The 15,908-nt window shown below is 34.0% G+C and overlaps 1 protein-coding gene across 2 annotated transcripts in view; it reads right to left on the bottom strand.

The window, feature by feature from the left end:
* Nucleotides 1–649: 649 nt before the first annotated feature.
* Nucleotides 650–15,908, bottom strand: part of ARL5A (ARF like GTPase 5A) — a 30,830-nt gene continuing 15,571 nt past the window's right edge. For both annotated transcript variants that reach the window (XM_035304903.3, XM_002749451.6), the window contains 2 exons: nt 10,595–10,746; nt 650–6,939 (listed from right to left, as the gene is read on the bottom strand). In XM_035304903.3, the coding sequence (XP_035160794.1) occupies nt 6,891–6,939; nt 10,595–10,746 (201 nt within the window). In that variant the 3' untranslated portion in view covers nt 650–6,890. The remainder of the gene's footprint in view (nt 6,940–10,594; nt 10,747–15,908) is intronic.

Genomic DNA, 15,908 nt, shown 5'->3' with positions numbered 1-15,908 from the left:
TTGAAGTAAGGTAGAATTAAATGAGAATTGAGGTGTTAAATAAAAATTAAACCAGGCAATATGCTGCAATCGCATAAGTCAAAAATACCTACCTATGGGAGCAAAAGAGGTAGAAAAAAACAACAAAAACATTAGTAGTCCATTTCATCCGTCAACGCATATAATTAAACACCTGTTACATACCATGCACTGTAGCACGGAGACATAATAGCCAACCTGGGGCTTACATTCTAGCAGAGAGGAGAAACACAACATTCAAGTCAGCATGTGACTGGGGCTGACTCCTCTCTCCCTGCATTTTTTCCTTTTTTCTTGTTTACTATCAACTATGCTCATGAATGTTCTCTTTAATAATATTCATTTTAAATGACTAAACGTTTCTCAGATTTTAAAAGAAATCAACCATGCAAATTGATCATTATTTATCAGGCTCATTTCCAATTCTAACATTCAGAAATAAAAGCTAGATAGCTCTCTATAAATTGAACAAGTGCTGGAAGTTTCCTAGAGAAGATCAGGACAATTTTTTTGCAATTTGTACAATGCAGCTGTTATACCTTTTCAATTACCATGTGGATCCCAGCCTTTACGACACCCAATCTGCATATTTAGAGAATAAGCCAAAATAAAAACACTGACAACACAGAGGTGTGAATAGTAATTATAATTAACCCTTTCTAAAAGAAAAGGTATATGTAATAGTACATAATAGAGTAACAATTGTAACTTGTCTTTTTTTTCTTTTTACCCAAAGCATAAAGCAGAGATAATACGTTATACCAGATTAACATGCAACTTAAAAAAATATTAATATACATATTAAACATGGAAATTCACCGGTAAAATCTTATTTGTCATTCCCAACTACCTTGACATTATTCTTCCATTTCATAATCAACAAGGTTCTACTTCTGGTCACCTGATAAATGCCCTGCATTCCTGAAACTTGACACTTCAATTATGGACACAAGAACGTTGTTACAAGTATAATGAAAAACCACATCTATAAAGCAACTGACTACACTGCTTTCCATGAAAAGGCCCCCACTCCAACCTGCCCACTCCTCCCTTTCCTCAGCACAAACATAAATATCCCCCAGTCATTGATGAAGCTGTGTTGCTGTAAAGGTCCTGAAGCATTATTTCCCTAGATACCTAACACATAAGCACTGAGCAAATAAAAAGCACCCAAGCACTCTAAACTTCTCACTTTTTCAAACATTCCTTGTGTGCAAAATTTCCCTAGCATACAGAGAAACACAAGTTCACAAAATGATGAAGAGATGAGACAAAATTTCTGCCTCTTGCATGCAAATCTTGAGTAAAAACCTTTTATTGTTTTGGAAATTCAAATACAAGAAACCTAAGGTCTTCTTATTTGCTTGTCAAAGTGCATAGAGCTCAACTGGAAGGGATGGGGAGTGTGTGGGGAAGGTGTTTTACAAAGAGACTAGGTGGAACCCATTTTCATCTAGGCTTCTCTAGAATGATATGATAAACAGGAAAGATTAAAGATTAATATCTACAAGAAGAAACTGTCATATTTAAAATTACTATGATTAGTAAAATGCATTTTAAGTACAAATTAAAATGATTAGTATATATTTCTCTCATCTCTAGCAACCAAGAGAGCCCTCATTAGACATAGCTGCCTCCTCAATGCTGTATCTTGGAAATTAACGTAAAAATATCTTTAAAAGTGCTTTGCAGGTATCACTTTATACCATGGAACAATAGAGCGATGTAAGAAAAGGATACTCCAATCTAAAGGACTATTTTCAAGCAAAAATAGAGGAATTCTGTATATCATCAATGTAAGATATTTAGGGGAAGGGCACAGTACATATTACAATAATTTAAAATCATATGCACATTTCACTTTCCATGCACGATTTCTAATATGAAACAATGTAACTATACATCACTGAAAATACAATCAAGCTTTGCCCCAGAATTTAGTCATACTCTATAGTTAGTTAAGAAACAAACAAACAAACAAACAAACCCTGGAAGAATAAATGATAAATGTATTAAGATTCTATTAAATAGTTTGATTTGTAAGTAGAATCTAAACAAAGAGGAGGAATTCGGACACATACACATACACATATGCACAAATGAAAAGGCTCAACATCTAAATGGTATGACACAAAATTACTAATCACTTAACTATGAGAATCAAGAGGCTACTCTTATGTAAGCAAACAACTTTTACTTACGATTTCAAACATACAGTTTAATTTTCTGTTAAAACTGTTTTATAAAACAGTAGCAGGGTTCAGTTTTCTAGTCACTGCATTAACTAATGCCAGGGACAGGACATACTTGTATTTGGAAAGAGACAAAATTGTGTGGCTCGTGCTTCATTACATTATGGTTTGTTGAGGGTGAGATGGATATCTTCAATTTCAAGATTTTTATTCAAATAAAGTACAAATTGTGACAGAAACCCTGTGTTATCTAGGCTGTGTTATCAGTTAAGACAAGCACATGTAATACCATAGAAAATACACATAATTTATTAGATGGGCTTAAAATCAACACAAATCCATTTTTAGGCACTTCTTGAGTATACGCTATGGGAATTTTCTACCAAAGAACAGGATATCTAGCAGGCAATAGCATAAAGATTTAGTTTTTAGAACAATACACAAGGGCTAGACAATTGATAAGAAATATTGCAAAATGAATCCAAGTGCATCCGGTTACATTTCTTCACAATTTGACAGGACTTTAGGGTTAACCAGAAAGTTATTTTATAGCATCTGAAATTCTAATTTCTGGTTTTCTTTCCTTTTTATTTTATTATCATGGTCTTAATCTATCATACATTCTTTGAGGAAGCATGATATAGAAATTTTATTTTTGTATAAGTGGAGCTTTAAAGACATATTTATCTGCATCTACAGTCAATGCATGACAATTATTTTGATGTCTTTTAAACAGGTTTATTCAACAGGTTTATTTTGTTGAGTTAGGCTTTTGATTGCTAATTCCTTTAGACAGCTAATGTTTACCTTTGTTTTATAAGCAAACATGAAGAAAACAATGGAATGTGGGCAATAATTTCAAGGATGCTCTTAGGTTATATGCTACATACAAATTTGGTTTGGCATCTTTTTCCAACTCAAACTGAACTGGTATTCTGTGCAACATAACCATTCTTGGTAATAGGAAGACAATACAAATAAAACTTAATCCTGTTAATGCCTAACTAGGAGCTCAAGGAACTGGCAGAGTCTGGGTATTTCTCCTATCTTTCTGAATCTACTTCCCAACATGCGAAGTTAAATTAAAAAGCATGAAAATGTTAAATACAATATAATTTAAAGAATTCTAATATTGGCATCTATATGCTATATGCACCGCAAGCTGGTCTTCTGAGGGACTCTGCCTCTCTGATAATGCTCTCTAATGAGCAAAGTCCAAATCACTACCTCAATCCAGTGGTGAGAAGATAGCAAGGAACTGGAGAAGCTACATAGAAATTACTGATTTGGGCAACAACAGTTATAGACAAAGTTTAGAATAACCTTCAGGACAGAGATATCTTCACTGATAGTAAATGAAGATACAGAAGAGCAAGGGATACCTGAGATATGGGGAAGCTGATCTTGAAAGCAAGAAGATCCAGATTACACTTGAAGAGTGGGAGGGGCCAAAGTTACATGGGGAAAGTTGTCTCTACCCAGCCTTGAAAAAGGGATTGATGTCAAGATACAACTGAGCAGTTAAGAGATGACCCTGAAGTTCTGAGATAACTGATGATGTGGTACTATCTCCTATATACAAAGCAGAGCACACTACACATACATTCCCAAAAACGCCTGCAGAGAAAACTAGAAAGTTTAGTTTTTCTATTTACACTAATATAAACAGGTTTTGAAATTGCCTGTACTGCATGTGGTTGCCATAGTGACAACAAGAAATGTAAAGTGCCTATACAAGAGGAGACAATAGAGTCCTGTTTCTAGGCAGCTTAAAACTATACACTGAGACAAAAAGGAAAAAATGTCAGGGACTTCATGCCTTTCCTCAAGTTCTGTGCAATTCTTACTGTAATGACCTTCTAGGCACTTCCTAAAAGCCAGAAAATAAAACCTCTTCTTCCCTCTATTTCATCCCATGCTTCTAACATCAATTTCATTACCTATATTAAAAATGCCAGCCAGCAGGGCTAAAGCACTTTTATATTCTTAAGGCAAAATGTCATATAAGAAAATGAATCCCCTATCCACTTCCCCACTATAACCCCTAAACCACCTGCCTTCATTATATCCTTTGCTTATTATGAGGACCAAGATGTACTGGGAAGATACAGAGAACTAGAAATTTCAAATAAGAACCCTCTATATAATGTGTAAGATATACTTTACAGATGCTATTATGACAAAATTAAACATATTCAAATGCTTATAGCATACGGTTACTTTTGCCAAGATAGCAAAAGAAGTTACATGACTTCAAAATTAGTATCAAAAACAGGATATTTAAATCCAGCCACATGTACAGAAGCATCTTTGTTCTTCTCAGAGCTGAACACAATGACTCTACGAGATGTTGTCACTCAAAAGTGGCATATTAAAAACCCAAAAGCATCTCTCTTTGCTTAATTCCACTTAAACTACATACAAATTGCCAATATGACTTTTCACCAGCCTTTCTATCTTATTTGAAAATAATACTGTTAAAATTGATTTTGACATTTTCATATATAAATTTATTTTTCCCAACTATAATTTTGGTTTTATGTACAAGTACACAGATCCCACCTCATTTTTAATGTTCACCTTGTAGAGAACAAAATCATGTTTTATAAATGTAGTAAAAATTTCACATCTTCTCATGACATCATGTCAATAATCCACTACACTGAACCAACTGTAACAGGTAGTGCATGCTTTAACAGCCAATTATGAAAAAATTTGAGCCAATACCTTGATGACAAGGGAATGTGCTGATATCACATAAACCGATGTGGCAGCAATCCAAGGGATTAAGCACATGATTATTCAGATTAAAAAATAAAAAGGATAAAAGATGTGGATTTTCTGGGGTACATCACAGAATATTTATCTGGTGAAACCATAATACAGATTTGGGTTAAGAGGATTTTTAATAGATAAATAATCCTTTATAGAGATTTGAGAAAGTATGTGAACATGAGAAAAGCTTGGTAATTTAAGATTTACTTTTGTAAAACCAGGTGGACAAAGATTAAATTATGCTTGCATTTTGAACATTATAAATATAAAACACAAAACATCCAATGTTAAATACTGATCTCCCATGCCTGACCTGGATTTAGATACTGAGTATTTCCCATTTTATAGAAAGAAACTTTCTAAGTTTTGTCAACACTTAAAGTATATGCTATTATTCCTCACCAAAATCTTCATAAAGTTTAAAAGGGTGATATTAAAAGCAGTTTTTTTCTTAAATATGCTAAAACATTTGGGTTTGGATTAACCTTCAGATTTTCAAGGCATGAAAGATATACAAATGGAGTATCCAAGAATATGTTTTAACACATTTAGGACAAGTTTGTTTACAGTTGTGAGAGGAATACCTTTGACTTTCAGACACTGAAAAAGATACCCTTAGCTAACATAAAGAGTGTTTTGGGTCGAGTTACTTCGTAGTACAAATAATACATTGTGTATCAATAAACTTTTAAGCCAAATTCTTAAGATCATTCAAAAAACACTTGCATTTTATAACTGTCAAACAATGCATTTATGTAATAGAAGATACAAGAAAATTTAGAAATAAAAAAATCTCACACTATATTTCAAGTACCAAAATAAGAAATTATCAACGTTGCTCAGAAACACACCTAACTTTTACTCTGAAATTCATTTTAACCGCTAGACATACAATATTTTAAAATAATATAGCTAAATTGTTTAACAGTATTTATAGTGTGTTACTTTCCCAGGTAGACATGTTTCACACAACAGTTTTCAATTAATGCTGAGAATTCATTTGATCATTTTAATCATAATTTATGATTCACTGATTAATGAATAATTTATTCAGTAATTTAGATGCCATAAGAACCACTGAAAGGAATAATCTGATAGTTGCTCATGGTACAATCCTGCCCATTAGTAATACTAAGCCAAGAATCTGATAGCTATCCCACTCTGCTGAATTACATGTTTCCACGTGTGTGATTTTAGTCAACAAAAAATCAATACACAATGTCATGCTTTTTCCTTCTCCTTTTTTTTTTTTTAACAAGCAGCTCATTGATTTGGGAGGTTGATTAGTACAATACAGAGAACACAGGGAGAAAGTATAAAATGGCACTTAACACCAAGGCCAATATTTATCTCATTATGGTTATAAGGATATTATTAATATTTGTGTTATTTGTGTTTCTTTAGAACATAAATCAAAGCCATTAACTTGAACTTGAGGTATATACACAATACACACACAACCTTAAGCAAAATACTTTTTATAAGTAACGTTACATTTTAAAATATTGGAAACTGAGTATCTGTGATTTGTATTTTGACTTAATGGAACAAGAAGAAAACAACATTCAACGAGGGAGGGTTATACTGATAATAAAGCTCTTAAAATTCAAAATGTCTTCCTCTCCCTTTGTACTTACCACAGGCTACACAATGTCCTGAGAGGATTCATTATGAGAAAAATGTCAATCACAGCTTTAAAACTTACTTTGGAAAAAACTAATGAGAAAGCAAATTGGAAGGTGAGACTTCATCTTTGTTTTCAAATAAGTGGTCTTAATTTTTCCTCTTATAGAAAAAGTTTAAATCAGTTTATTATAAATATATCTAAACCATTAATTTTTGCAGCTTTCAGGTAAAGTCCAGCACTTCATTTATACAAAGTCTATGAGAAGAGGTCAGTAGAAATCATCTAATCTTAAGTCGTGACATCATCCATTCAAGTCCTTGGCACAATCTATAAAGAAAACAAAATCATTTGATTAAATTCTGAACTAAAAAGCTATGAACAGCAAACTAAAAGAGAGTATTTTTCATTTAGCTAAATAACAAAGATTTAAAAATCAGTAATATTCAGTGCTTGGGCTGCTGCAGTGAAGCCATATTCTCATATACAATACATCTGTGCTTTTTTGTTTCTTTTTTTTTTTTTTAGGGTCTCACTCTGTCACCCAGGCTGGAGTGCAACGGCACAATCAATAGCAGCCATGACCTCCTGTGCTCAATCGATCTTCCACCTCAGCCTCTCGAGTTGCAGGGACTACAGGTCTGTGCCACCACGCCCAGCTAACATCTGTGCTCTTTTGGTTCAGTTGTATCTCTAGTGCCCAGAACACTGTCTGATGCTTTAAAAATGCTTTATAATTATACAAGAGTGCCCACAGAAAGCAACATGTCAAAAATATATCTGGCAATACATGTCAAAAGTATTTAAAATAACAATACTCTACACCCCTTTTTCTACTTCTAGAAATGTATCCTAGAAATTAGACATAAACATACTTAAATATAAAACTGCTCTTTAAAGTACTTTTAATGAGAAAAGAATTTCTTCCTAGAAATACAGAAAAAAAATAAATTAGAGGACATTCATACAATGAAGTATTTAAAACTTTCCTTTCAAAAATGATTTTATGATTCTCATCACCAGGAAATGGAGGAAATAAAACCATTTTATAACATAAAGTGCTCATGATATAAATGAAAAATGGCAGGATATTAAACTAAATATATAGTAGAGTTATTAAAACAAAGCATACACATAATATATGTTACATAAAATAAAATGTAAGTATACAAAGCTTTTGAAGGCAATAAAATTTCTTATCAGTAACATCAGTTATCACTAACAACTGTTAATTGAACAAAACCCAAAATATAGAAAAGGATGTTCATTGTGGTCAAAGGAACTAAAAGTTTAGCAAGAGGAAAATGATTGTACACATTAAGTTACAACGAAATGAAGAACTGTTACACATATGATCTATGACAAGCTTTTGTAGAAATAAAAATATTAAATTTGTTTAATTCAGATTTTTGTTAAGTATTTCTAATAATGTAAAAGAAGACACAAATAGAAAAAAGACAGCAATGAGGTAAACAAATGGTTGTTTTGGGGTGGTTGTCCCATACTTTTCTTCTGTGACTAGATTCGTTACTTTTAAACTACTAATAGAAAACAGTACACGAAAATGATAGATGAAGAGATTATTTAACTCCAAACGAATAGATGAACAGTAGTTACCTAATAGCAAACTAGAAACTGACTTAACATCCATTCTCTTAATTGGATCTTTATAACACTGAGATCAGAATCTTTCCAATGTTACAAAGGAAACCCAGGCTTGGCAATGTTAGCAAATGGGAAAAGTAGAAGTCAAATGAAGCTACTCTCCAAAGTTTGTGACTTCCAATCCACTGAATCAAAATGGTAATCAATACTAAAACCAATAATTTAGACCAAGGTAGCTGAACTATAAGAGAAAAACAGAACATTGCTCTCAAAACCAAACTCATCCATTACTTTCCCATTTTTAAAACAAAATTGTTTTTCCTTTTTAAAATGAAATTGAGTTAATATCTATACTAATGATACATTTCCATACAATTAATTATCAAAGTATATAAATTAAATCTTATGTCAATCCTAGATAACTTGTCTTTATTGCCAAATATTATAAATCACTGCTTTTGCTTAAGATACATTTGACAGAGAACATACTTTTACTTAAATGAATACACGAATAACTGGTATTATCTGTGATTTTTTAATGAACGATTTTTTATTTTCATTAAAAAATCTTTTTTAAGGTTCTAATTATGCTCTTCCAAATGCTGGTAATAGTGCCTTCTATTAAGATTTGACTTCAATAACTCATCATATTGGTTTACCCTTCATCGTTCCTGAAAGGAAAACCATTTCTCCCACTTGAGCTAATTCTTCCATACTTTTGCCCTTTCCTAACACCTCAAGAACCTCAACCCCAACTTAAGACCTCTATTTAGAATCCTTCGTCGCTAATTTCATTCTTTTTTCCTTGGCTTTTAAATGCAACCATGCATCATTTAATGACAGGGATGCATTCTGAGAAATATGTCATGTGATTTCATCACTGTGTGAAGATCATAAAGTGTACTTACACAAACCTAGACGGTATAGCCTAGTATGCACCTAGGCTCTATGCTATAAAGCCTGCTGCTCCCAGGCTACACACCTGTACAGCATGTTACTGTACTCAATTCTGTAGGTAACCATAACCCAATAGTAAGAACTTCTGTTCCAAAACATATCTAAAAACAGAACAGGTTACTGTAAGCATACAGTATTTTAATTTTATGGACCACTGTCACATATGTGGTCTATCACTGACCAAAACACTATTATAAGGTACATGACTATATATACAGATCCACCATATTTTGGAAAAGCAACAACAAAAACTGTACTATAGTTTGGTCCTCCTTTTAGCTTTTTATCCTATTTCCAACCTCCTCTCTTTAATTTATCTCTCCTTCCTCTTCTTGCCACACTCAACCTTTTACAAAGCTATTTTTGTTTCCTCAAATCTACCTCCTCTTTAAACTACACTTACCTCATGCCCACTTTCCCAATGCACAGACTTTGTTCTGACAAACTGGTTGAAGGTACTCATTTGTTGTTAATTCAGTGGCATTCTCTCCATCTTCCTGGTCCTTGACCTTAGGTTTGACAATGCCAATCACAACACCTCCTTTTTGAAACCCTTTCATCTCTGGGCACTACACAGGGCAAATTTCTACTATAGGCACACACTTCTCTTCCATCACTTATCATTCCAGAACCAAGGAACATCATTGCCACACTCTCTCCAATTCCCCCAATCCTTCTTCTGTTTAAGTGCATCAGTTCCCTCTTGACCACATTTGTGGAAACAGTAAGTAACCCCAAACTAGTCTCAGACATGAATCCTCTTTGGAGCTTTTAGGTCAAGAGATGTAGACCATCCTGGTCAAAATGGTGAAACCCCGTCTCTACTACAAATACAAAAAACTAGCTGGGCATGGTGGCACGTGCCTGTAATCCCAGCTACTCAGGAGGCTGAGGCAGGAGAATTGCCTGATCCCAGGAGGCGGATGTTACGGTGAGCCGAGATCACGCCATTGCACTCCAGCCTGGGTAACAAGAGTGAAACTCCGTCTCAAAAAAAAAAAAAAAAAAAAAAAAAATTCTCTGTAGAAGTGTTATGAGGATTAAATGAAGCACTATATGGAAAGCTCTCCAGACACAGGACATGCTCAGCAAGTGTCAGGTCTTCAGTTCCACTACCATCTTAAGATATATTTCCTAACTTCTCCAGCTCTCATTGATACTCCCATTTCTCTGAGCTCCTATAGCAACTATAACAGCTATATGCTTACATGTTCAGTAGGTTTGTATGTATTATGTTTATATTGTTTTACTATTTACAGAACCACCCTAAAAAGTCTCTGAATATACACATGAACTATAGCTTATGTCTGTCCCTTATGATGTTTTGTATACAACAGCCTTAAATATTTATGAGTTTTAAGATAATATACGTGTTTCTAAGCAAAATACATGTTTGATAACATCTACGAGGAAGACTTCTTACCCCTCGCCAGTTAGAGCACAGCATGCCTGGATATGCCACTGGTGATCTTTAATAGAAGTTAGCTTCAAAAACTGGGAGATTTCCGCTACAGTCATGCATTCTTTAACATCTTGTTTATTAGCAAAAATCAGCAATCCAGCTTTTCTTAGGTCCTATTAAAGCAAATAAAACTGTAAAGGCCAGTACATTTTTCCACATATTTTTCAACTTAATTAACAGAATCTTTTTCACAATCTTAGTAACCTAGAATTTCTCAACTATCTGACATAAAAGCATCTCACAGCAAAGGCTGATAACACATTTTTTATACACTTGTATAAATTTACATATTTCTTTAGTCTTAGACTATAGTTTTTTATGGTCCTAAGTGCTATATTTAACAGTCATGTTTTCCAGTATATGTACTATCCACCCCCTAAATCCAAAACTAGGCTCAAATGGCTAAGAACTACCTTTTAGCCTAATACTTGAGAGCTCTCCAAAATTCTACCTTGCCTATACGTTTCTGCTTTACCTCACACCACTCCTATGTAGGTACCCTGCTGTAATTAGCAGTCTATCTACTGCCCTCTAAACAGTTTTAGGCACTGCCATCTCTATGTTGTTCAAATCATTTCTTTTGCATATATTTCCTTCTCTCCAACCTCCTAAGCCAGCCTTTCCCAATCAGGATTCCACAAGAGAATTAAGCTCCACAGAAAATGATTTGAGTTAACTACATTGCAAATCTCCCAATAATGTACATAGCTAGTACTTTCTAGGTGCATAGGAAATAAATGAATTCATTACAATGTATGCCTTAAAGCTTAGGGCTTAATTCTCAGTTTAAGTTCTATCCTAAACCAGTCCTATTCACCCTAATTTCTCTCGCTGTGTATGAAGATTTCTTAGATTTGAATATACAATACGGCCATCTTGGAATGGCATTAAACTTACCAAGTTTCCCCAATTAGAAATTCTGTCACTTCAATGCTATGACTCAGAGGTGAGTTCTTTATACTTTCTGAATTTGTTCCTCATATCTTTTATTGAGTATCCAATCTGAGCAAGACACCCACTACACTAACCCTTTTCCAAATAGAATTGTGCATACTCCAAATAATGGGTATAATGTTTTACTTACAAAACAGGCAAAAGTTCTTGGTCACTTTCTGCTCCACTCCTCTCTACCTGCCAATATTTTTAAAGCCAGGGACTTCCTTGATAATCTGTTCAAAATCATGGACCTTTCTCCACAAAATGCACATATGCACACATACAAAATTTTTTTTAGAGTTTATATATAATTTTAGGGTGTTAATACCCTAAATTCCTTACATGGATACTGGGTTAAGAATCCATGAAGGATGTACTCAATTACTAAATTAAACTCCATAAAATTCTGCTTATTATATATTAGGAGATATAAAATTAAGGTTTTGGTGTCACACTTGCAAGTTTTCATAACTGCTGAATGGCATCTGTCTTCTTAGGAATTTTAGTGAGATATTTTGGTTTTAATAATGTGTGTATGCGGTTGTATCAATAAAATCTTCAATGGATACAAAATGACTCTTGTTAGAATATAGTTTTGATGATTCTTTCTGATGCAAATAAAAATAAAAGTAGTATACTTGTATTTCTTACTTGGTCAAAGGAGTTATGTAAAATATTTTATGTAACAATCAAGACTGACTTTAATTACAGTGCCCTCTGCAGGATGGCAGTTATTAATGCTACCACAGTTGATACAGTTATCTGAATAAGTATGGTCAGAAAAGAATACTGCTACAATGTTCACAATTTTAAGATTTCATGTTCAACCAGTTTCACCTATATTTCAGTTCACCTGCCTATATAAAAGACAAAAAATTTGAAGAGATAGACTATACCTTGTATACATATACTCATTATCAAAGATATACAGTAAATATTTTTCTTTCCTCCAAAACAGAAAATCCAGCCATTAATCAGCCAGGCATGGTGGCTCACACCTGTTATCCCAGCACTTTGGAAGGCCAAGGCAGGTCAATCTCTTGAAACCAGGAGTTTGAAACCGGCCTGGTCAACATGGCAAAACTGTTTCTACTGAAAACATAAAAACCAGCATGGTGTAGTGGTGCGCACCTGTACTCCCAGCTAACTCAGGAGGCTGAGGGATGAGAATTGCTTGAACCTGGGAGGTGGAAGTTGCAGTGAGCCAAGATGGTGCCACTGCACTCCAGCCTGGGTGACAGAGTGAGACTCTGTCTCAAAAAAGACAAAAATAAAAGAGATCATTATCAATAGTTGATATGTGGCTAAGTCAATAAGTAGATGGACTTTCCATGAAATTTAATTCCTATCTTCCTATCTTCTAGGTTTCAGTATCTCTTGCTAGCGTGTGCTGAAGTCTTATATAGGTCAAGTTTGCTAATGTTGACATGTTGAAAGAACAAACTTGTGACAAATACTTGGCACAAGTTAGGACACACGGTTTGTATTGGTGTAAGTAATTTGTATTCATCACTCTTAATGATAAAATTATTTTCGGAAGCCCCTAAGTTGAAAATTAAAAAACACAGCCACTTAATAAAAGGTCTCCAAATACCTTGAATCAATTTTTCTAGATCTCAAAGGTTCAAATTTTTCACTTATTGATTTTTTTTTTTTTTTTTTTTGAGACGAGTTTCGCTCATCACCCAGGCTGGAGTGCAATGGCACGATCTCGGCTCACCATAACCTCCGCCTCCTGGGTTCAGGCAATTCTCCTGCCTCAGCCTCCTCAGCAGCTTGGATTACAGGCACGCACCACCATGCCCAGATAATTTTTTGTATTTTTAGTAGAGATGGGGTTTCACCATGTTGACCAGGATGGTCTCGATCTCTTGACCTCGTGATCCACCCACCTCGGCCTCCCAAAGTGCTGGGATTACAGGCTTGAGCCACCGCGCCCAGCCCAGAGTTATTGATTTTTAAGAAAAAGTTATTTTACCAATTTTTGAATATTTAGAAAGAGAAGAAAATCTTCATTTGCTTTTTATTACATAACCTCAAAACCAAGTATGTATACAAAAGAACAATAGAACATAGATATATTGAATTAAGGCAGTTCATCAACTTGACTTAACAAAGGTCAAAGTATAAGGTGAACAATAGTGATCTTTTGTACATAAGCCATTTGAAACACTTTAAAACCATTTCTGTTACAGATTTCTAATTTAAGATATATTTAAGTTTGGTCAAGGAGATGAATAATAGCAATTACAAGTCACATTTACTTAGCATCTTCTATATATCATATATAGTTGCCAATTTGTTTCTTAAAACTTCATTTGTGAAGGTACCTCCTAGAAGTTGAGCCATTCTGAATAAAATTTTAGACTCTGGTGTTTGAAACCATTTTAAATTTAATGAGTTCTAAAGTTTTACATTTTACTTATGATAAAGCTTTGAAAGTTATTTAAAAAATTTTTGCAGTTTTGTATTTCTTAATGATGTAAAGAATGGTTATCAGTGATGACATTAAGATTTTGTTGGTTATGAAGTACATATGAAACATCCAACTAACGTCGTGTCTATATTTACTCTTCACTCACACATTGTCACTCTTTCATCCATTTGTCTCTCTCCAGAACTCTGCCTGTTTGGCTCTTCTTGATCCTACTGAGTGGCCTGCCCAAAATCCCACTTCATTTATAATTCCCTTCTTCTCTGGTCATCTCCCCATGCAGTCTCCTTTCCCTTTCCAACTGGGCCCTCCTTTCCCTTTCCAACTTATGTCTTTTTCTTTTTTCTTCCACTAATGAAGAGTCTGAGTTGGAACATCTAAATTCAAAACCTGGCTCTCAAAAAGCTAATCAAGTCACATAACCTTTCTGGGCCTCAGTGTACTCACCCATAACAGATAAGGTTAAGTGATCTGTGCAAGTTAATGCCCCAGCTAGTAAAATTCAAAGACTTTGAACCCAACTACTGGGCTCTTCATATACTGATCCTGTTGCATATGGGCCAATTAGAGTAAAAATCAGATAGGGAGACCACCTGTTAACAGAGTAAAAGATATAGGCCAGAGACAAAAAAAATTTGCATCAATTTTTCTTTTTCCAAAGTCTTCATAAAACCACCCATTGGAATAAACTGAAAAATGCTGCATTATTGCAAAATATGACCTTGAAAAGAAAAAAAAAAAAACCAAACCTTTGTCTTCTGCCTCTTTTTTGGCTTACTGCTTGTATCCCAACTAGAAATGGAATTTGGCAAATGAACACAGAATGGCAAGATGTATTTTTGTAAATCTCCAAGAGGTTTAAATACAGCTACTGGAATTAAAAGTCCAAAATATGGAAGGGTGCATCTTGGTGGTCATAAGGAAATGAGGAACCTCAATTTACAGAACAATTTTACTAGGTTAGGTTCCCTAAAGCCCTGAAAGTTTGCCTGAAATACACCAAAATTCTTAAGCAAATCTCAGACACAAACATCAAATCAATAACAAAATTAATATAAAACTTCACTACAAAGATATCCCAGTTTTCCTAAGTCTTGAAAAAATCCCACTGAAATAAAAAATACTCTAGATATCTAAATGTTAATTTTTCTATTCCTATCTATGAGTTGAGAAAGTAGCATCTGCAATAAAAGATATCTAAATATAATCAATTTTAGTAAATACTATATAAATACTATATAATATTATGGTTATTATCAGGTTGACTATTCAGTTTATTATTTAAATTTGTTACCAGTAATATTTTTCTATTTAAAAAAATTTTAATTTTAAAATTTATTTTTATTTCTACTTATTTATTTTTAATTTAATTTAATTTTTTGAGACACGGTCTCACTCAGGCTTGAGTGCAGTGGCAAGAACAGCTCACTGTAGCCTTGACCTCCTGGGCTTAATCAATCCACTCGCCTCAGCCTCATGAATAGCTGGACTACAGGTGCATGCCACCACACCTGGCTAATTTTGTTTATTTTTCATAGAGACAGGGTCTTGCCATGTTGCTCAGCTGGTCTTGAATCCCTGGGTTCAAGTGATCCTCCTGCCTCAGTCTCCTAAAGTGCTGTGATTACAGGAGTGAGCCACTATGCCCAGCAGTATTTTTCAAGGACTATGAAAATGTGGCTGGTCATCTAATTTTTTTAGTCAAAGGGACAATATTAGAGAAACCTAACAGCAATTACATTTAAATATTAGTCTGAGTAACAATCAAGAATTGCTAAGCACCCAGGTAATTTAAAATATCATTTCCAATGATAATTCTCTGTATAATTAATCTATTCAAAATGCAAAATGAAAGCCACTTATAGAAATTACTTTTGCCCAGGAAAATTACAAAACCAAATTTAT

Source organism: Callithrix jacchus, chromosome 6 (assembly GCF_049354715.1).
Source record: "Callithrix jacchus isolate 240 chromosome 6, calJac240_pri, whole genome shotgun sequence".
Taxonomy (NCBI): Eukaryota; Metazoa; Chordata; class Mammalia; order Primates; family Cebidae; genus Callithrix; species Callithrix jacchus.
This window is presented reverse-complemented; position numbering and strand designations above follow the sequence as displayed.